Genomic DNA, 19,896 nt, shown 5'->3' with positions numbered 1-19,896 from the left:
TCTGGTCCTGACATTTATGTGGATTCTACTTAAACATTGTGGTAGACCCTTCCATTGTTGCAGAAGCCTTCCACACTATTGTCTGCCTCTCTGGAAAGAAAACTACTTTAGGAATGGTTTGAGCAACCTAACAAATTAAAGTTGTTGACTTGTCCTCAATTCCCTAAAATCCAGTCTGAGTACCATCCGTGGAGACACTATCTTGCAGTTTTTTAACTAGCATCTTGTTCCTGACAACACAGGATGCTTTCAGAAGACTTGTGGAGTGCATGCCTCAATAAGTCAGGCCTCTTTTGGCAGCAAAAGCGGGACCTACACAGTATTAGGAAAAAGAGATTTCAGTGTTACAAGGATAAGTGTATGCATACCAAAGCAAATGAATACTTTCTGACTGGCTGGGAGGTGTGTATTAACTTAAGTGTGTATTAACCCAAGCAGAACATGAATTGTAACAAGATGATCAATGATATTCATTTAACCGGTCAGTGGTTTTAATATTGTGTCTGAATGGTAAAGTGAACCAATACCTTTGACATCAAAGGAGATTAACAATGTGGTGACTCGGTGCAGAGACAACAACCGGGACGTCAATACTGTCAAAATAGGAGAGATGCCTGTAGACTTCAGGATGACACCAGCTCCACCAGACCCCATTTTCCCAAAGGCCTGCCCAGTGGACAGTGTGATTTTCTTTTTGCTTCATCTTCCAGGACTTAAAGTGGGAGCTAAACATCACTTCCCTCATCACAAAGGCACAACAGAGGATGTGGCAGGTGAAGAAATTCAATCTACTGAAGTCAGTGACTGTGCACTTCTACTTCCCTAGCACTGAATCTTACCTCACCTCCTCCATCACCATCTAATATGCTGCCGCCAACGCTAAGAACAAAGGCAAACTGCAGTGTGTGATCTCCCAATATAACACATATAAATACCATGTTCGACTTTTTTTTTTCTTTTTTTCTTTTTCTTACCGCTGGCTTGTTTGCATAAAAAACAACTTGGCAATTAACGTAATTCTGATTGTGAACCAGCCTACAGGATGAAGTTTTACAGCTGCAGTACTCGTTTTCACCGCAGGGGGGAAGCACGAAGCGCAAACCGGAAGCAGGAAATGTAGTCACGTCAACGTGCGAAATTCAAACTTCTGTAACAAAACATCGGTCTGCCGGGAGGGCTTTACCGTGTGGTTAACTGACGCTGCCGTCTTCCTCTGTTTTCGTTCAGGTAAATTCAGAATATCGAGTACTGATTTAGTTCATTTAAGGTTTATTGTTGTTACTTTTACCAACCGCAAGCGGTATTAATGATTTTTGTTGGCTACAGTTATGCAGTTATTCATTAATTGACGTTAAGCTAGCTGAACAATCAGAAACGGATAACCAGTGAGTGCCAAACTTAGAAGAGTTTTTTTCGTGTCTGTTGCCAATTTGAAGCGTTTTCCTTTCCAGGAAGGTTTACCATCGTGCGCCGGAGCAGGGAAGATGCCAATAGAAAGGACGGAGCATCGCGGAGCGGACGAGCTCCAAAGATATTATGAGGTTTATGAGACTATCGGCTCCGGTAATGCAAGAGTTAATGAATGCATTTAAGAAAACAGTTACTATCTGTATCGTATCCTGTCTGAATCCCGTGTGTGTGTTTTCTTTCTTTCTTCCTTTTTTTCCCCCAGGAGGTTTCGCTAAAGTCAAGCTGGGTCGACACATCTTGACAGGAGAAAAGGTTGCCATTAAAATCATGAATAAAAAGGATCTTGGGGTAAGAAATGAAACCGGTAAATACCGGAAAAATAGGGCAGTCAAAACCAAAAATACAGATCTGTGTATAAAATTTCAGAAACAATTATCACAAGTTGTTGCATTCAAAAGTGAGGCAGCCTAGTTGTATGTTGGTGCCATTAGTCTATACTTGTAAGAGCTCAGTTCAGTCTTTATTTAGATCTGATAGTGAAACAGAGTGACAAGCAGTAAACAAATAAAAGATTAAATATTTGCAAATATGTACCAATTAAACTGGTATTAAAAGTGCTATGAACTACACAGGAAATCATTCCCGCCTGTAAAACTCCTCCATTTAATGCACAGTACACACTGCCATAGTTACACCCTTTTCCACATCCTCTACAAAAATAACAAATAGTTTTAGAGTTTAGAGTAAAATGTCAATCATATTTAATTTCTGTAATGTTCTGGAGATTTACAATTGAGCTGTTTGTATATATTAGAGCTCTTTGCTTTATTTTGTAACTTTGATAATATATTGGATATTTAATTTAGTTCAGTATGTTACAGTTACTCAGTTTTCAATACCTATGTGCTGGAACTGCAATTCCGTTTTCTGGACAACTAATGATGGTGGCCTTCAACTGTTATGTTTGCTCAAGCAGTCATTTGTTTACAATAAGAGTAAGATGACCTCGCCCTGAGTTGAGCCTTTAATCTGGGGGGAAAAGTCACGTCCTGGCATTTGTCCTGTTACCTTCCACGCAATGCTGAAGCTTTTCTAACACCCCATTTTTCTCTGCAAACTGGACCTTGTCTAGAACAAGTGGTTTCAGAAAACATTATTATGGGAGTGGTTCTTCTGAAATCACTCAGTATTTCACTTCAGTACAATTCTCTTCAAAAAGGCAGAACAAACAAAAGATAATGAATGTTTTTTTAAAAAAAAAGAAAGTATACCATGCAGTAAACACGGTTTTTATATGTATAAATAATTCAAAAGAAATCCCCATGTCTCACCTAGGATGACCTACCCCGCGTGAAGGTGGAGATCGAAGCCATGAAGAACCTGAGTCACCAACATATCTGTCGACTGTATCAGGTCATAGAGACCTCCACCCAGATATTTATGGTGTTGGAGGTAAGGGCATAAGCAATGTGTTATGTGAGAGTGAATATAAGATTAAGATTAATTTCTGGGGTTCTCCTGTCCCCCAATATTTAATTTTAATAATAAATAAAACTATATTATCATTATTAACTTATTTTAAGAGATATTGGCTTTTATGCTTATCAAATGATCTAAAATAACATGAAAAGCCACAAATTTCTTTTCAGTAAGGCAACACATTTTGTTTTTTTTAACGCTACTATATGTGGGCTAGTTGAGCTAATTATCCCCAAAACCTGCTTTGACCCAGAAAAATCCTGCATTCTTTTTTCTTCTTTCCCTCAATCTTTCATTTTACTTTCAGTACTGCCCTGGTGGGGAGCTCTTTGACTACATCATAGCTAAGGACCGCCTGTCTGAGGAGGAAACCCGGGTCTTTTTTAGGCAAATTGTGTCTGCAATGGCGTATGTCCACAGCCAAGGATACGCACACAGAGACCTAAAACCGGTAAAAAAACAAAAAGGCAAACAAAAACAGTCACCAAAAAGTGTCATAGATCAGTTGTGGCTGTAATATGAATCTCAATGTTTTTCTCTTTGAACTCTAGGAAAACTTATTGATTGATGGAGACCACAACTTGAAGCTTATAGACTTTGGCTTGTGTGCCAAACCTAAGGTATATTACCTCCTTTTCCCTCTTTTCCCTCTTTGTGTGTGTGTCTGTATCATAAATATTTAGCATCAGGGCGAGGGAAAAACTTTTTTAAGGCATTTGCATTAGTTTTACCGTTTACCAAGGTACTGCTCAGTCTATTGTACAAACTAGTTGCATGCATAACATGCTACACTGGTGCATGACATGAAACAAAGCAGCACTTTTGAAAAATTTGATTACCAGGCATATCTTTTTTCCCGTCATATTGAACACAGAAAAACCACCCAGGGTCCTAAATATCTTTCTGAAAGGTTATTCGTGAGTTTGGATTTTTTTTTAGTTACAGGATCTACTTAGGAAAGTGTAGTAGTTAGTTATGGATAAGGCTATAGAGTATCCTGATACTTATGGATGCTGCAATGAGGAAAAAAAACACATCTCAGACAAACATCCATTTTATTTTTCATAAGCACGGGAAGTAAAATAATCATAAAAGGAACACTGTTGTGTAGCACATCATAACTAAAACTCAGACATGTGTATGCATGCTGTGTATAATCATGACCTAAATATCATGTGGTTGCCTCTTGTAGGGAGGGTTGGGTTATGAGCTGATGACCTGCTGTGGGAGCCCTGCTTACGCTGCTCCTGAACTTATCCAGGGAAAAGCGTATATTGGATCAGAGGTATGACATGTTCTTCAGTAAATACAACTTTTAGAAACGCTGGGGTTTTAATTCAAAATTTTCTAAAGTCGCAGTATTTGCATTTGGCTTTCACCAAGATTTATGAATACCTGCCTGTTCCACGGTTCGGGTTTTTCATGGTGTCCTGATCACATTCGCTGGCGTGCGATTCAGCGCAACTGAGCTGTGAAATGTTATCTGTAACGCATGAAGCTGAAATGCCGCTGTGTGGTGTAACCCCCTCCTCCCAGGCTGATGTATGGAGTATGGGAGTACTGCTGTTCGCTCTGCTCTGTGGACACCTGCCCTTTGATGATGACAACTACATGATCCTCTACAGGAAGATTACAGTAAGAGCACTCTTATTTTTAAAACCTTTCCCCTAAGTTCCAGGTGCTGCTCCTCAATTTTTGTGGGCATTCAAGGAAACTCACAGCAAGCTGTTGTCTTATCATCATTATTATTATTTTTTTTTAATCTGTTTCTTGATGTCTTCCTTATTTTCAGAGGGGTACATATGATAACCCAAAGTGGCTCTCTCCAGGTAGTATCCTCCTCCTCAACCAAATGTTACAGGTCAGTCAGTTTATTTGCTCTTGTCTTTGTATACTTGTCACCCTCTCAACCTGTGATATCGTTTGTTTACTGTTCTCTAGAAAACTTGATTCTTTTTCATTAAAACTGAGGCACAAATCTTCTTTTTTTGGTTGAGTTAGAGTAAGATTCAGTTATGCGTTTGCCACATAAATGTATCATAACAGAACACCTCTTGCTCTCAGTAAACCTAAAAGCATTTTACAGATTTGAAGGCAAATCTAATTCTGATATAGATTGTGGACTATGTAGTTTTGTGCAGGTTGAGTTGTAGTTTCTGCATGTGTCCTGCAGGTGGACCCAAAGCGGCGTCTGACTGTTAGACAGCTGCTGGACCATCCCTGGGTGATGAAAGACTACAACAGCCCTGTGGAGTGGTACAGCAGGCAGCCGGTATGGACAGACACACGAAAAAACTACATAAGAGAACTCATAATTGCAAATGGTAGCGTTTGCTGTGACATCCCTTTTACAGCCTTTTTCAGGCTTTTTTTTTTCTCCCTTCTTTTAGATTTTCCAGTCAGCATACAAGTCATTGTTCTGTGACATTACCATAGTCCTTAACATCATTTTCTTTTTTGATCGGGATTAGTGTATGAAACAAGAACAGTCTGCGAATGCACATTTCCACCAAGGCTGAAAATTCCACACCGTACATGATGTGGAACCAGATTAGTTTGTGATATATTCTTGAGATTATGTCTTCCAAGTTTTCTTATTTTGATGTGATATGCATGTGTGACGATAGGACTGTGATATGGATGTGTGAGGAAATGACCAGTTTTGCCCTCTGCTGCAATCCTGAAGAATCCTTCAAAAAAAAGTCTTGGATCCAGATGAACTCAAAGTTAATTGGTACTAAATTAGGCCAAGCCTGAACCTCTGAAAACATTTTTATGCAAAACCTTCTTCAGCTGTTTTGAATAATCCTTCAAACAAACAAACTGAATCAATGAAAAACCTCCTTGGTGATGGTAATAAAATTTGTGTGTTTGGGGCTTTGAGTGTTCACAGTTTTGCTTTGTTTTGTCTTTTGTAGCTTGGCTACATAGATGAAGACTGTATCACTGAGATGGCAGTAAACATGAAGCGATCAAGACAGAGCACCACAGCGCTGGTGAAGGAGGTGTGTGTCCGTGTATATGCATATTTCAGCATCATTATGTTGTATTTATCATATTGTACTTAATTTCTGTTAGACATCTACTTAAATACATCTTAAATTATCTCCCACAGTGGCGATATGACCACATCACAGCCACCTACCTGCTGCTGCTGTCTAAGAAGCAGAGGGGAAAACCTGTCCGCCTGCGCCCTGAGCCAGCTGTCTGTGAGGACTCCTGCTCTCCTCTGCATCAGGGAATACAGGTCAGATTTAGGACCAGAGCTTCCATGATGCTCTGCTCTTTTAAAGCTGCTGACAGCTGGATTTATTAGCACTGATACATTGGGCTGTTATGGATTTTATTTTTTATTATTCTATCTCTGTTAGACCAGAAAAGCCCTGCACTTCAGTGAGGATGAAGACGCTTTGATTGTAGATTCCTTGGACATTTGCTCAGACTACATCGATGATTGCCCCTGGGTTTCAGTTCCACAGCACACACCCCAGAGGGTCAGAGGTCAGCCAGATGGAATCACAAAAAAAGACACGGTATGTGGAAGTTGGTATAAGTATAGTTTTTTCTCTTCTTTCATGTCTCGAAATGAGTAGACTGAAGAAAAAGGTAAACTCGGATTGAAAACCTTCTGTTTAGACATGCTGTCCAACCACGTCAGAAGCTGGATGCGTTTAGTCGTTCCAAGTGGCCACGCTTTAAGGCAGAGTGACAAACCAGCCGTTGTGGGGAGGGGGAGGCAGACGTGATACTGTTTAAAAATGGAAAGGACACCCACTTTTTCAGACATTCTCGCCAGGGTGGTAAACATAGAAAAGTATTCCAAATAACTGAGTAATAAATCCAAAAGAGAGAGTGACCAATCCCTGACTTCTCTCTTACTGCCGTATGTCAGAAAGTACAGTCTGAACGGGAAGTTACAGATACTGAAAGAATAAGAAATTCTCCAGGTGATACCTGAAAGAAGCAGGGGGATGGGGTTTTGGGTGTTTTCTGGCTATCTGACATACAGTTCAGATAAATCCCAAATGCAGCTTTTTTCTGAGACAGCACATTTGTCTTTTGGTATTCTTAAAGAGGCTGGTATCGCCATCGGTGGAAAAAGGACATCCTTCGAGCCCGACCCCAGAGAGGGTGCGAAAAGCGACACCTCGCTGCCATAGAGAGAGGAACCGAGAACAGGCCAGCGAGAACAAGGAGAATAATGATGTCCAAGACAGAGACGTTGACATTTTTGCCTTGCCTCCACCTCGAACGCCTGTATCCAGTAAGAAGAATGCACGCCTCAATAAGAATGTGTTGACCACACCCAATCAAAATGCTAATATCAACAGCCCCAAACCCAGTGTGGCCACACCTAAAGGTAAGAATCATTTCTTAATAGATTCTTGGTCACTCAACCAAAGACAGAAAATTGAGTACAGACAGTAAAGAGCTCTGGGCATCTTACAGTTTATTTGTACTGTAATTGTTGTTCTCAACAAGGGTTTGAAGTGCAGTGCCTATTAGATCAGATTTGCATTAACCAGCTGCCCCTCTCCTCAACTCACCCCCCGCCCCCCTTCATTTATCCGTCCCTCGCTTGGTCTTATACAGCTCTCATAATCACAAGTGCCACAACCACATGCAAAACATTTGCAAGTAAATTGTATTCTGGTAATAAACTCATTTATTGGGTCTGTTTTTATCCCAAAGCCACTCATATTTCTATGATTTAGCTGTCATTTTGCCACTGAAAATGGACACAGAGACACACACACACACACACACACACACACACACACACACACACACACACACACACACACACTTATCACTGTCAACTCAAAGGTGAGGTTATTATCAAGAAGCAGCTAATTCTATTCACTTATCTGTGAATGAAGGACACTAATATGAATGGAGAATCATTAAAGTCTTAATTATTTGTCACAGCGACTTGTCTGCTCACATGTCCAGCCTCATTAGATGCCTCTATAAATTCAGCCACCAGCTCGCTGCAGCTGACCTAGTTGATGTTGAATCCTTGGAATACGGCTCAGACCCGCTCTCTTCACAGCCTCCTGCTCTGCAAACTACAGCGAAGTGCAAACGTGCTACCTGTGACTTACTTGTCCTCATATCGCGCTCTCTCTCTCTCTCTCTCTCAGAGACACACACACACACACACACACACACACAGTGGTCTATGCGTGTCTGTCCCTAGGCGTGTGCTGTGACAGGTGTAGCTGTCTCTTTCCTTTGCTCACTGTCCCACGTGGGCTGTAGTGACATGTGTTCTCTTGCCACTAAAGCCTAGCTCTCTCTTGTGTGTGCGTGTGTGTCAAAATCGTTATTCCTTTGTGTTCACAACTCCAGTGTCAAAGCCAGCCAGTTCGATGCATAAGAGCACAGGGCTGTTACCTAAACGTTTTCAAATTTATTCTCATTCCAAACACTTTTCCCTCTTGAGTGACCTTGGGGTTGGATAAAAACAAACCTTTATCCATGTTGTGTTAGCAGTATGCTTTATTTTTTGTGTCGTCTTTGATCAGAGTTCCTGAGTGACAGTGAGTGAAACATTCAAACCCCAAGCTGACTATACGTCTCAGGAGTTTCGTGGTTATATCAGATATATTATATTTGAGGGGTTTCTTTGCACAATTTTCCTAACACTATGATCTGGCCAAAAACAGTCATAGCCAAAAATGTATTATAAGACCACGAGCGGTTGATCTGACACTGAATTTTGCATGTTTTAGAATCTCAAAAATGACTAGAGTTATCAATTTTTAGTGGATTTGATTTTTCCTTATTGGTTAATGAAATACTCACAAATTTATAGTTAAATTATTTTACTATAAAATTCTGCTGCTTGTTAAATTGGATTAAACCTGGATTCCTTCTCAGGGCCATCACAGGGTGGTGACTGGTTATAAAACAAAGTCTGTGTAAAATCTATGGTGAAACAACCCTAGTGCTCTTCAGCAGACGCTGAAGACAGTCCTGATAAGTCATACTGAATAAAACATAAACTGTGGTCTTTATTTGTGTCACTAAGCACAATAAAGCAAGTATTCTTTAGGCTAGCCAACCAAATGAGCATTCAGTGTTTCTTGCTTTCTCAGTCAGATCCACTAATATGTATAGAAGTTCTATGTTTGCAAGGTAGTAAGTTTTCAACTTTTTAATGCACTTTTTTTTTTCTGGTAGGTGGAGACGGCTCATCCAAAGAGCACAAGAAGAGAGCAGCAGAGAACCAGGATCCTGCAAATGTAGAAATCATAGCCTTCAGCCCAGAGCGGAGGTGAGTGAAGGTTTCCAAAATAGTGCTTTTCCTTCAACAGAATTTATTCTTTAGTTTTAATCATAAGAATGGGACATAAATGTGTTCTTGAGTCCTTGTAAGCCAATGGGAAGGGCAGTTCAGGATTCCCGAGCTAAAGTGAGGCTTTTTTTTTCTCTTTCCTCTGTGCTCTTAAGGTCCAGGTCACTGGACTTGGCTGTCACAGGAGACAGTGGGAAGAAGAAACGAGGGGGAAAGATGTTTGGTTCCCTGGAGAGAGGTCTGGATAAGGTGATAACCATGCTCACGCCAAACAAGCGACGAGCTCTGCGGGATGGTCCACGTAAGATTAAGGTATAAGAAAGCCAAAAACAAACAAAGCAGATCTATCATCAGTTTCTTTCAGACAAATTAAAAAATTCAAAGACAATTAATTTACAGCAAAATGATAGAAATTCTGATCAGTGGCTTGGCTGTGTTTTCCACTAGGCACAATACAACGTGACTCTGACCAGTCAGACCAATCCAGACCAGGTGCTTAACCAGATCCTCTCCATCCTGCCGGAGAAAAACATCGACTTCACACAGAAAGGGTAAGAATTCACGTTACCTCCCTGTCTTCTGACTGGTTTGCTCACTCTTGGACCAAATTTTAATGTTTCCACATTGTTTCCATTGCCTTTCCTCCAGGTATACTCTGAAGTGTCAAACGTGGGGTGACTTCGGGAAGGTGACGATGGCGTTTGAACTGGAGGTGTGCTTGCTGCAAAGGCCAGAAGTTGTCGGGGTCCGCCGCCAGAGGCTGAAGGGAGACGCTTGGGTATACAAGCATCTGGTGGAGGACATTCTCTCCACATCCAGTATTTGAAGGGAAACAAAAAGCACTTTCTTACTACTAGTCTTAAGTCAATTCGCACTGGCTTTGTTTGCTGAAGAAATACCACTGACTAATCAATGAGTGATGCAGATACATGGACAATGATCAGTCCTTCATTGTTGTTTGGAATATTAAAACTGTCCGTAGGCTAGTCTGGAATCCCCAAAATACATGTTACATTAAATTTATGAGCATTACACCTCAGGATCCTGTCTGTACAGTGCGTCTTGTTTTATGTAGAACAATTTTTAATTTACATTTTCATAATGAGTAAGCTTGATGTAATTGATATAAAGTGAGTTGAGGTGTGTGTATGTGTGTCTGAAATGAAACAGGACTTCTTACGCTATACCTTCCAGCTTCTTATTAACATATTTATGTCTTCTTGTTGTTGTTCTCCCCTGTAGATGCAAAAATTTTATGAATAGGATGAAGAAGTGTAAAGAATGACTAATTCTCTGTACACATGTTTACAGCTTTCATCATGTTTTTATGTGGTTATATTAAATGTCCCTTTTTTCTGTCTTGGTTTCTGTGTCACATGTTGTCTGTATGTTTTTTCTGAAAATGCAAAAGCAGCAAAAATAAATGATTTTCGCATTCATGAAGACAGATGATTGAGATGAATTCAGCTACTTTCTTTACTTCAAATGTTGTTTATTATTCATTCAGCAGTTGATGGAGCAGTGGTGTGTTTTACACTCTTGTCATCAGCCTTCTGTTCGTCCTCTAGGCTTCACTTCACTTTGGTAGAAAGATTGATGGTGATAGTTTATTTTAGTGAGTGTTTCTAAACATCTACCGTAAATGAAATGAGCAGTGAAAGGTGTCAAATGTCTGTAACGTTTCTCACCTCAGATACTTTTGAGTTTAAGACTACTGGTGAAAATACATGTCGAACAGACTTGTGGTTTCAACCGACATTTACTACAAGCTGCAAAAGCAAAACAAAAAAAGCTTACAGTATTTTTTTAAGCATTAGTAATCAGTGTACAGTATACAGATAAAAAATGGTGTATAAACATACTCCCCACCCCTCACTGAGTCAACCTAATAAAAAAAATTGACCTGGTATATCATGATTTTTATCATTTTTATGGCAGGAATGCCTGTGAGAGCATGATTGTTAGGACTGAGTGAAAGGCTGAAGTCATGATGAGCATTACCTGCAATTTTGAACAGACTAAATAAACAAACCCTGTTGGAAGACATTAAATGGTAAAATTAAGACTATTAATGCGCTTCGGCCCTTTGAGTAAACCTCCCTCTCCCCCCTACTCTGACAAAATGCCACTTAATCATGACAACATTGCAGCTGATCAGCATTTATATGTGGCAGGTTCTCCTTGGTGTCTCAGCGGGGAGGAGAAGGGTAATGGTGGGCTGAGCTGATAATAACAGGAGGGGTTTAACCTTAATGGAGTGCGATGCAGGGTAGGGGGTGGGACGATCGTTTAAAGACAGGGGTGAAGGTTGGAGTTGGAGAGTGTCACATCATACCATGACATTCCAGTGACAGTAAATACTTCCTGCTGGGCTGAAGTCATTTTTTTACTGTTTTGGCACAAAAGCATGAATTTGCTGTTTCAGATAATTCAGTTCAGTTTTATTGTTGCCTCAGTGTGTTTTATATTGGAAGGTAAAGACTGAAATAATACAGAGAAAACCCTAGCAATCACATGACCCACTATGTGCAGTTACTTGGTGACAGTGGGAAGGAAAAACTCCCTTTTAACAGGAAGAAACCACAACCAGGCTCAGGGAGGGGCAGCGTTCTACCGTGACTGGTTGAAGGTGAGAGGTGGGAAACAGGACAAAAAATGCACAGAAAATGCAGAGAAAAGAGTCTTGTAGGTGATCTTTCAGCTGTAAAAAGTGCCTGAAAATATTCTTGATATCACCCCTCCCCTCAAACAGGTGGCGCTGACATCCCTAAAGTCAGTGTGGAGTGGTTCAGGCCATGCTTCTTTTCTTTTTTGTTGGAAAACTGGCACAACAAGGGGGAATGTTGCATAACTTCCACAAGAGGATTACTTAATTAAAGCTGAAAACTTTGCTGAATAAAGGTCGGTGTGACAGAAGGAAGCAGGAGTGAGCTGATACACAGTGGGAGCAGTGCTGCTGTTTTTAAGCCTGTCCTGGACTCATGTGTGAGTGCTGGTGAAGGCTAGTGTAGCTTAATGTTGCTGTTGAATTGTTTTTGTTTGCTGATTTCAGGATTGTGAGTGTGAAGCTGTGTAGGAGAAATGAGGCTTTTGCTGGCTGTCAGTCTCATTCTCCTCTTCCTATGTAAGTAGATGTCTTTGAAAGAACGCAACCACCACTGATGAGGTTTAAAAGCTTTGTTTGATGTAGTTGTGTTTTGCTCTTATCCAAGTAAAGTTTTGTCTGTGTGTTGCTAACTTTTCAGGGCTTCACAAGACTCAGACATCTAGTGTCACCTTGCACATGAATGCTTGTGAGGTAGGTTGACAAAAATAAATAATGAAAGTGAAGTGTCACATGTGACCAGGGGTTGGAGTTGGTAGAGACCGGAAGCAGAGCTATAAAGAAATATATAGTGTGTGTATTTAACTCCCACCTTTTGTATCTTTTAGGCAGTATCGCTGAGTGAGGCAGCAGTATCTCTCCTCTTGTCGCCCCTGTCTCTGTACTCCTGGATGACCTCCACGTTGCTCAGGTTCCTTCTGTCCGTCCCAGCTCTCGTCTTCACCTCCTTGTATCACTCCTTGCTGCTGATCCTGGCTGGGCCTTGGTGTGTTGCCACTGTCTGCTTCTCTCTGCTGGTGACCGGTCTCCATATCTCTCTCTACCTACTTCACCTCGGGCTGGTGGCTGGGGCGGTAGCCATTTTGGCTGTCAGGCAACACAAGATGGCTGACGGTGACACCCCCAGTGAGAAAGTATTAAGCCTACAGAAGAGCGTAGAACGGCAGCAAACCAAAAGCAGGCTAATAATTGGTAAAAGAGCTGCCCAGCAAGGCTGAGTTGTGTAAAATGATGATGTGTGAATAAAAATCCACCTTATTTAATTGATTTTACCTTTTATTTTTACCTGTTTATTTAATGAAAGTAAACTTTTAGTTGATTTTTACATAGATTCTGTGTTTCTGTTTTTTTACTGGGTTTGGGACAACCTTACAAGGAAGCAAAAAGAAAAGGGGAGGGATGAGGGCACTAGTGAGTCCTCGTGCCCTAAATGAGGGTGAAAATATATCTTCTTGTTGCTACTTTAACAAACAGCCTGCAGTTGTCCACTTATCGGTCTCTCTCATTTTCTCTCGTCGTCTTTAAACGTGGCCCCCAATTATCTGCGGATTGTTGTGCTGTTTGCTTCCGATGTGCAGACGTTATCATTAGATGTGTCTGTCAAATGGAGATGAGAAGATAAGAGAAGAACCGAGACGACCAGGAGAAAATGTTCTGCATTCGTAACGTTTATGCAGCGGAGTCCAACGGTGCAGGACATGCAAACCACATTCCTGAAAAACACTAATAAAGCGAGTTAACAGGGAGAGAAACTGCATGTGGTGGAGGCGTTGAGCCAAGGCGGCAAATGCTTGCCCAACCAAGTAAACAGCGTATGCAGACAAACTGTGGCTCCCTGATCACAGTGAAGCATTAAAACTGCACAGAAATAACAATCTTATCAAAATGATCAACACTGCAGCCGGAGGGTTTAGCCGTTTAAAAAGTAACCGGTGAACTTTCTGTGCTGTTGTCTGTACGAGCATGCGAGAAAGAGACAGAGAGAGACAGAAGGGAAATGAGGCTGGATCATAGAGATTTATTACATGGCCGTGGCATCCTAATTAGCATAAAGACTGGACTGGCCCACTCAAGCAGAGAATTAAAAACCTTAATTGTGCTGTCAGCCTTCCTCTCTCTTTCTCACTGTTGACTCTACTTCATTCCGCTCGCATTCGTCTCCTCCCGCTTTCCTTGCCCTCTCCTCTCTGCTTATGAAGTAGCGAGCGTCCATGTCGTTTAATTGTTGGTGATAAATGGGAAGCAGGATGTTTGTAATTGTCTCAGAGATTCGTGTGTGTGTGTGTGTAGGGGGAAGGACGACAGAGATCGTCTAGAGGAGGGAGAGGAAGAGGACGAGGAGAGTTATCCTGTTTTGTAAGAAGAGAGTGGGGAAGCCATTTATCAAATGTTTGTTTGAAGGAGGAAAATTAGCTTGGCAGACGCAGGCGAGGAAGTGTTAGTTGGATTTGATCTCAGGCCAAGCTGATGCTTTTTCCTATTTGTTTAAATCTCCAATATAATTCAGTGCTCACATTATAGAAAGTAGAAATGTTTCATGTTTAAGACTTACAAATGTTTCAGATTCATATGGGGATTACATGACTGAGCAAATGAGGGTCAGAAATGATATACAAGACAATATAGTTCATATCCAAATGATTAAATCTGATTGTATTGCAAAATAGACTTAAGATGATGTCTGAAATACTTTTGTTTGACAGACACTTCTGTATGTTAAGTGCTAAGTTTGATAGAGGGCTTTCAGTCTAAATTTAAACTGTTTGTGTAAAACTGATACATTAATCATGATATGATAGGAGCTTGGGATGGCAAGGTGGTGCAGTGGTTAGCACTGTCGCCTCACAGCAAGAAGGTCTTGGCTTCTAATCCAGTTTGGGGCCTTTCTGTGTGGAGTTTGCATGTCCTCCCTGTGTATGTATGGGTACTCTGGCTCTATTTAGTGATTCTAAATTGACCATAGATGTTTATTTGTTACCCCTTTGATAGATTGGCGTCCAGGTTGTACCCTGTTTCTCACCCAGTGAAAGACCATGAATTGGATAAGCATAAGAAAATGGATGAATGACAGGAACATGGCAAAGATAACTACGAAAGCCAAAAACTGCTGAGGAGGAGGATGGGAAAAGACGTTATGAAACAAACAGTCTCTCAAGCTTTCAATGTGTAATCTTTGCTTATTTCACAGGTGAAAAAAAAAAAACGCTATGACCAAATTCTGATTAGCTAATTGGAGCACTTTGAACTCATCATTTTTTTTCCACTGCAAATGACCAAAATCAGTTATTAATTTATATGTCCATTATTAAACTATCTTATCTTGGATTTATTTTTCAACCTGCAGTCACTGTCTCCTGTATTTTGTCCCTGTCAAATTACTGTTGAATAATTAGATGCACACTATGTCATTTTTATTCCTCAGACCACTGAAATAAATTGGAGGCTCTGCTCTTTTTTTGCCCTTTGCTACGGTAAATTATGGTATTATAGCTTGATTGAAGAGAGCTTTATGATCTAGAAACTCAGAGTTAATCAAGTCAGATTTTACTGAACCTGCTTTCCACAACAGGGTCAGTGTGTTCTGGATTAGGACCCACTGAAATAGGTTCTTCATTTGGTTTCTTTAGTTTTTAGCACTTGTAGCTTTGTTATAGCTTTTTCTGTTCTTGTATGTGGACTACACCTCTGACCATCACAGTGTGAATATTTGCCAGTTTCCTGAGATAAAATCCAGTGAAAACCCAATTAAAAAAAATACTAATGGCATTTATTCACATAAAAGATGTCAACATAATCTGAATAAACGTAATCTGCTTGTTTGACTGGAGAAAAATTAGGTGAATGAAGGAGGGAGGAGGAGCACAGGGAAGAAGTAGGATAGCAGTGAAAGGCTTTTCTAAAGGAGGAGGAGGAAATGTTTTTGCGAGGGTCAGTCCTGTTTGTGCGTCTCTGCTGTCAAAGCCTCTCCTGCAGTAGCAGACGAGGTTAAGACTTAGGAGGCCGGGCCCTCTCATACGGCGTCTCCCTCAGCACTGACAGCTCACTGAGGCACACACATGCCCACAGACAACACGCACTGCCTTAAACTTTCCACTTTACCCCAGTCCTCCAACCTCCTTTTAATGCATCTGCCCTTCTCTTCCCTCTCTGTCTCCTGCTCTCCCTTTGCTTCCATTTCTCTCATTGTTTTTCTGTTTCTATCGTTCTTCTTTTTCTTCTCGCTCTCTCTAATTGGTCTCCGCTAGGTTTGCTTAGACAGGCCTATTCATCATAGCACTATCCTCAGAGACAAACCCTCAGGGAGCAAGGGGGAGATAGACAGAGTCAGACGGGAGGGCGATAGGGTCTGCCGCTTGTCAACCCACTTCTCTCCTCTTTTCCCCCTCCCTCTTTACTTCCCCCTCTCCCTCGTCTCTCTGCTCGGTACATAGATGTCAGTTTTGCAAAGGGAAGTGGGGGTGAGGGAGGTAAAGAGGGAGGGAATGTAGACACATTAGTTAGGCTATTAGTTCAACAAGCTGCTTCCATGCCTGTCAGTGGTCCAACATCCAACCACACGCACACACTGTTCTCACGTCTGACATTTGTTACATGTAGTATCTGTGAGAGAGTGATTGTGAGTGACGGGTTGAGCGTGGGGGGTGGAAAAAAAAACTTTACATGGAGCTGAGTGTCTGTCATTTCTGGTGTCCGGAGAACCTTAATGAGCAAAACACAGCATATAAAGACTTTGTACAAGCCCTGCTCATTTTTACCACTGTCACTGTGTATTGCATTTCTGAGACTTCAGTGTGTGCGCGCACGCGTGCGTATGCGTGTTAACATGATCGCTGTTGTAAAGGGCAAAGAGAAACATGTAGAGCTTCATTGTGAGAGGTCCAAATGTCTGCTTTGATAAGGTCAAACGAGATTTTTTCCACTGTAAGTGTGTCAGAGAGTTTCTCTTCTCTCTTGATTTGATGGGCCAGCAGTCAGAGCAGCTTTCTTCTTCTTTTTGAGATTTGCTTGACTTAGGCGGTCATAAAACCAAGCGATAAAAGGTACACATAGAAAGTGCTGGTATGACATTTGTAACACAGGTTCAAGTAAGACAAACACTTTAAAGATTCCTGCACTCGACTGCTCCCAACCTTTTTAGCTTGTGACCTTTAATAATGAAGGTGTGTCTGGTGACATGATAAAAATGTTTCCGGGAGTCATTCAGGATTATTTAGGGCTTCAGCATGTCCGGTTAAGTCAGAAGTCATTATACATAATCTTGCTGGGATTGAATTATTTTCTCAAAAATAGAAAAAAAAGAAATTAGAAGGTATGATGGGCAATAGTAGTTCATCATATTAAAGCACAGTCACGTGAAAAAATTCCATAGGAATTAAGAGGCCAAGTAGCAGCCAGGTGTTGCACCATTCAGATGTGTGATAACACAACATCACAGTCGTCCCAGGAGTGGACTTCCCTTCAAATTCACCCCAGGGTCAGACCGTCCGATGTTCAGAGAAAAACCCCAAAAGATACATTTCAGACTCTACAGGCCTCAGTTAACATGTTAAATGTTAAACAGAAAGCTTAAATCTCTAAAAACAAAAACCATGGGTGCACAGCTCAGATTTGCAAAGTTTAATTTGATCAAATCAAACGACCTCTGGAACAATATTCTTTGTCTAAATTTGTTTAGTCATAATGCATAGTAGCATGTTTGCAAAACTCAAACACAGTATATCAGCATGAACACCTGATGCCAACTGTCAAGCACGGTGGTGGAGGGGTGATGATTTGGGCTTGTTTTGCAACTTTAAGTTATTGTATTTAAACTTTTTTATTTCCTTGATTTGTTGCAACTAAGTCATATTTATATAGTCATGGTATGGTCTCCCTAATTCTACACTGAACTATCTTGAACCTCAACAATTCTCTAACTTGAATTAATTGTCATCTGCAGCTATTGAGGAAGGGACCATTTAAAAGCAATCCAGTGTTTAACAGACTTTTCCGTCACCAATGTTCTTGCCTGGTGATAGACCACAACCACAGCTGGAAAAGACGGTCAAATCAATGGAAATTAGATGCAATTGAAACAAACCAGGAGATAGCATAGCATTAACTATTCCCCATCCTCAAAGATGTTTCAAGATGTAAACACATAGCAGAAAAATCAAGGAGAATGCGCCTGGACATGAATGGAAAGAAAGCAAAGAGAGATGGGAATGCAAACAGCAGAAGTCATGAATATGCAGCACACAGCTCACCCCCTGCTCCATCCTTTTCCTCTGTATGTTTTGTCAGATTCTTGCTGCCTTCTCCTCCTGTTTGATTCAAATCCCCTGCTCTCTCACTCCTAATACCTCTTCAGCATCTCTTCTCCTAACCCCCCTCTCTCGTGCATGAGCCCCTCTTCACTAATCATCTGAGGCCCAATTATACTCAGTTGGCCCCGCACCTCCTCCTCTCTACAGGGGCTCTGGAGGGCCAAAATATACCGATGCTGACTGACGTTAATTTGCATGACTTCTTGGCCTCCATAAGTACCACTGTTGTCTGTCTTCTGCCGTTGCATAGGAAGCCAGAGGAGGAAGAAGAGAGGAGGAGAAGAAGAGGTAGAACATGTCATGTTATGTAATCTGAAGCACTAGTAGGAGAGTAAAGAAGGCAGAGTGTGTCGCGCTGCTTTCTAACTAAGTACTGTCAAACCCTTATTTTGCAGGCAGACATGGATCTGACAGGTCATACATCGGCTCTCTATCTGCCAGGCTAACGGTTCTGGCAGTTTGGCAGTGTTTGCCCAGATTTCCATAGTCTACTGGCGTAGTTTTTCAGACTATGCAAACATAAATCTCCCATTTATTTATTTATTTATTTTTTTACCTAGTGTTTGTTGTTGAGCTCATCTGCAAATAAAAGTTTGGGCTTGAGAGGTTATCAGATCTTTCAGGATGCCACTCAGATACAGTAGAATTGTATGAGGCTAGCTTTTGCCAATACAAGTTTTTAGATCCAGAAACTGCACATTTTTTTAGAGATCCACAGACAAACAGCAGCACCAATATCTGTATCTCCTGATTTTAAATTCCTAATGTGAAATTACTCATTTGTAATGTGATTTTACTGTCTTTCTGTTACTCACAATCACCAACTAATTAACTGTAAGCTGGGGAGTATGTACAATTTAAATTAAGTAGATTTAGCAAAATAAGCTTTGGTTATATTCTCCGCTCCACACTGTGCGTAGTTGTGTCACAGCTGATTGAGACAGGCTGTGATGGCTGCTGTAGCCATGGCTTTGCATTCATTGCTGGAATTGTGGCTGTGACACATTAGCTTAAACCTGGTAAAACACTTAACTGCACACAGAAACTGTGAGTGCACTAAAGTCTTGGCTGAATATTACATTGAACTTACTGAGCTCCTCTGATGCTTTAGTAACACAACTAACAGAACACACAGTGCTGTTGATCACATAGACTGTAAAAAAATATGGACTGCCATGGCTTCTGGGCGAATTCGTCAGTTACCATCTTGGTTTCATAAGGCCTGATCCTGGATAAATAGGAAGGTTGCATCAGGAAGGGCATTCACTGTGGCGATCCCTCAGGGAATAAAGGAGGGGCTTAAAAGTATCTTTAAGATAGCCATGCCCTACGACATCTAACATCTTTAACATCTTTACTGCCTGTTTTATTCTAACTAGGACAATATTAAAAGAGAGAGAGAGAGAGAGAGAGAGCACCATGGTGTATTAATAAAGAGACTTAGAGAATCTAGAGTGAGGGCAGAGTGAATATTTTCTTGTAGACTTCTGTAGAGTCTGCCTTTTTCTCCCAACCACAGCACTGCTCATTAGAAACATGAAGTTTTATTGAATAAATGGCTTTATTTTTCAGCCCTAGAGGCCATGTCCATCTTTAAGATGCAGTCTATAATTTAACACAGCTATTATGACTAATTTCAGTGGGAGCAGTATTGTAGCGTATTGAGCCATCTCCGTACCATCACAGATTCAACCACAAATGCATTTTTAAGTCTGAGCAGTAACCTCCAAATATCTGCAGAGAATATCTGGATATCTGCTACTATACACCAGGAAAAATGCAAACGGTTGCATATG

The 19,896-nt window shown here is 41.0% G+C and overlaps 1 protein-coding gene across 1 annotated transcript; it reads left to right on the top strand.

Moving 5' to 3' along the window:
* Positions 1–1,086: 1,086 nt before the first annotated feature.
* Positions 1,087–10,630, top strand: melk (maternal embryonic leucine zipper kinase). Its single transcript, XM_031728175.2, has 18 exons — positions 1,087–1,227; positions 1,452–1,563; positions 1,673–1,758; positions 2,746–2,862; positions 3,197–3,340; positions 3,441–3,509; positions 4,082–4,174; positions 4,426–4,524; positions 4,682–4,750; positions 5,063–5,161; positions 5,808–5,894; positions 6,005–6,136; positions 6,261–6,422; positions 6,964–7,249; positions 9,076–9,169; positions 9,346–9,502; positions 9,638–9,741; positions 9,839–10,630. The coding sequence occupies exons 2-18, from the start codon at positions 1,485–1,487 to the stop codon at positions 10,014–10,016; spliced, it is 2,055 nt and encodes a 684-aa protein (XP_031584035.1). The 5' UTR covers positions 1,087–1,227; positions 1,452–1,484; the 3' UTR covers positions 10,017–10,630.
* Positions 10,631–19,896: the final 9,266 nt, after the last annotated feature.

Source organism: Oreochromis aureus, linkage group 6 (genome assembly GCF_013358895.1).
Source record: "Oreochromis aureus strain Israel breed Guangdong linkage group 6, ZZ_aureus, whole genome shotgun sequence".
NCBI lineage: Eukaryota > Metazoa > Chordata > Actinopteri > Cichliformes > Cichlidae > Oreochromis > Oreochromis aureus.
Note: the sequence above shows the minus strand (reverse complement) of the source record. Positions and strands in the feature narration are given on the sequence as shown.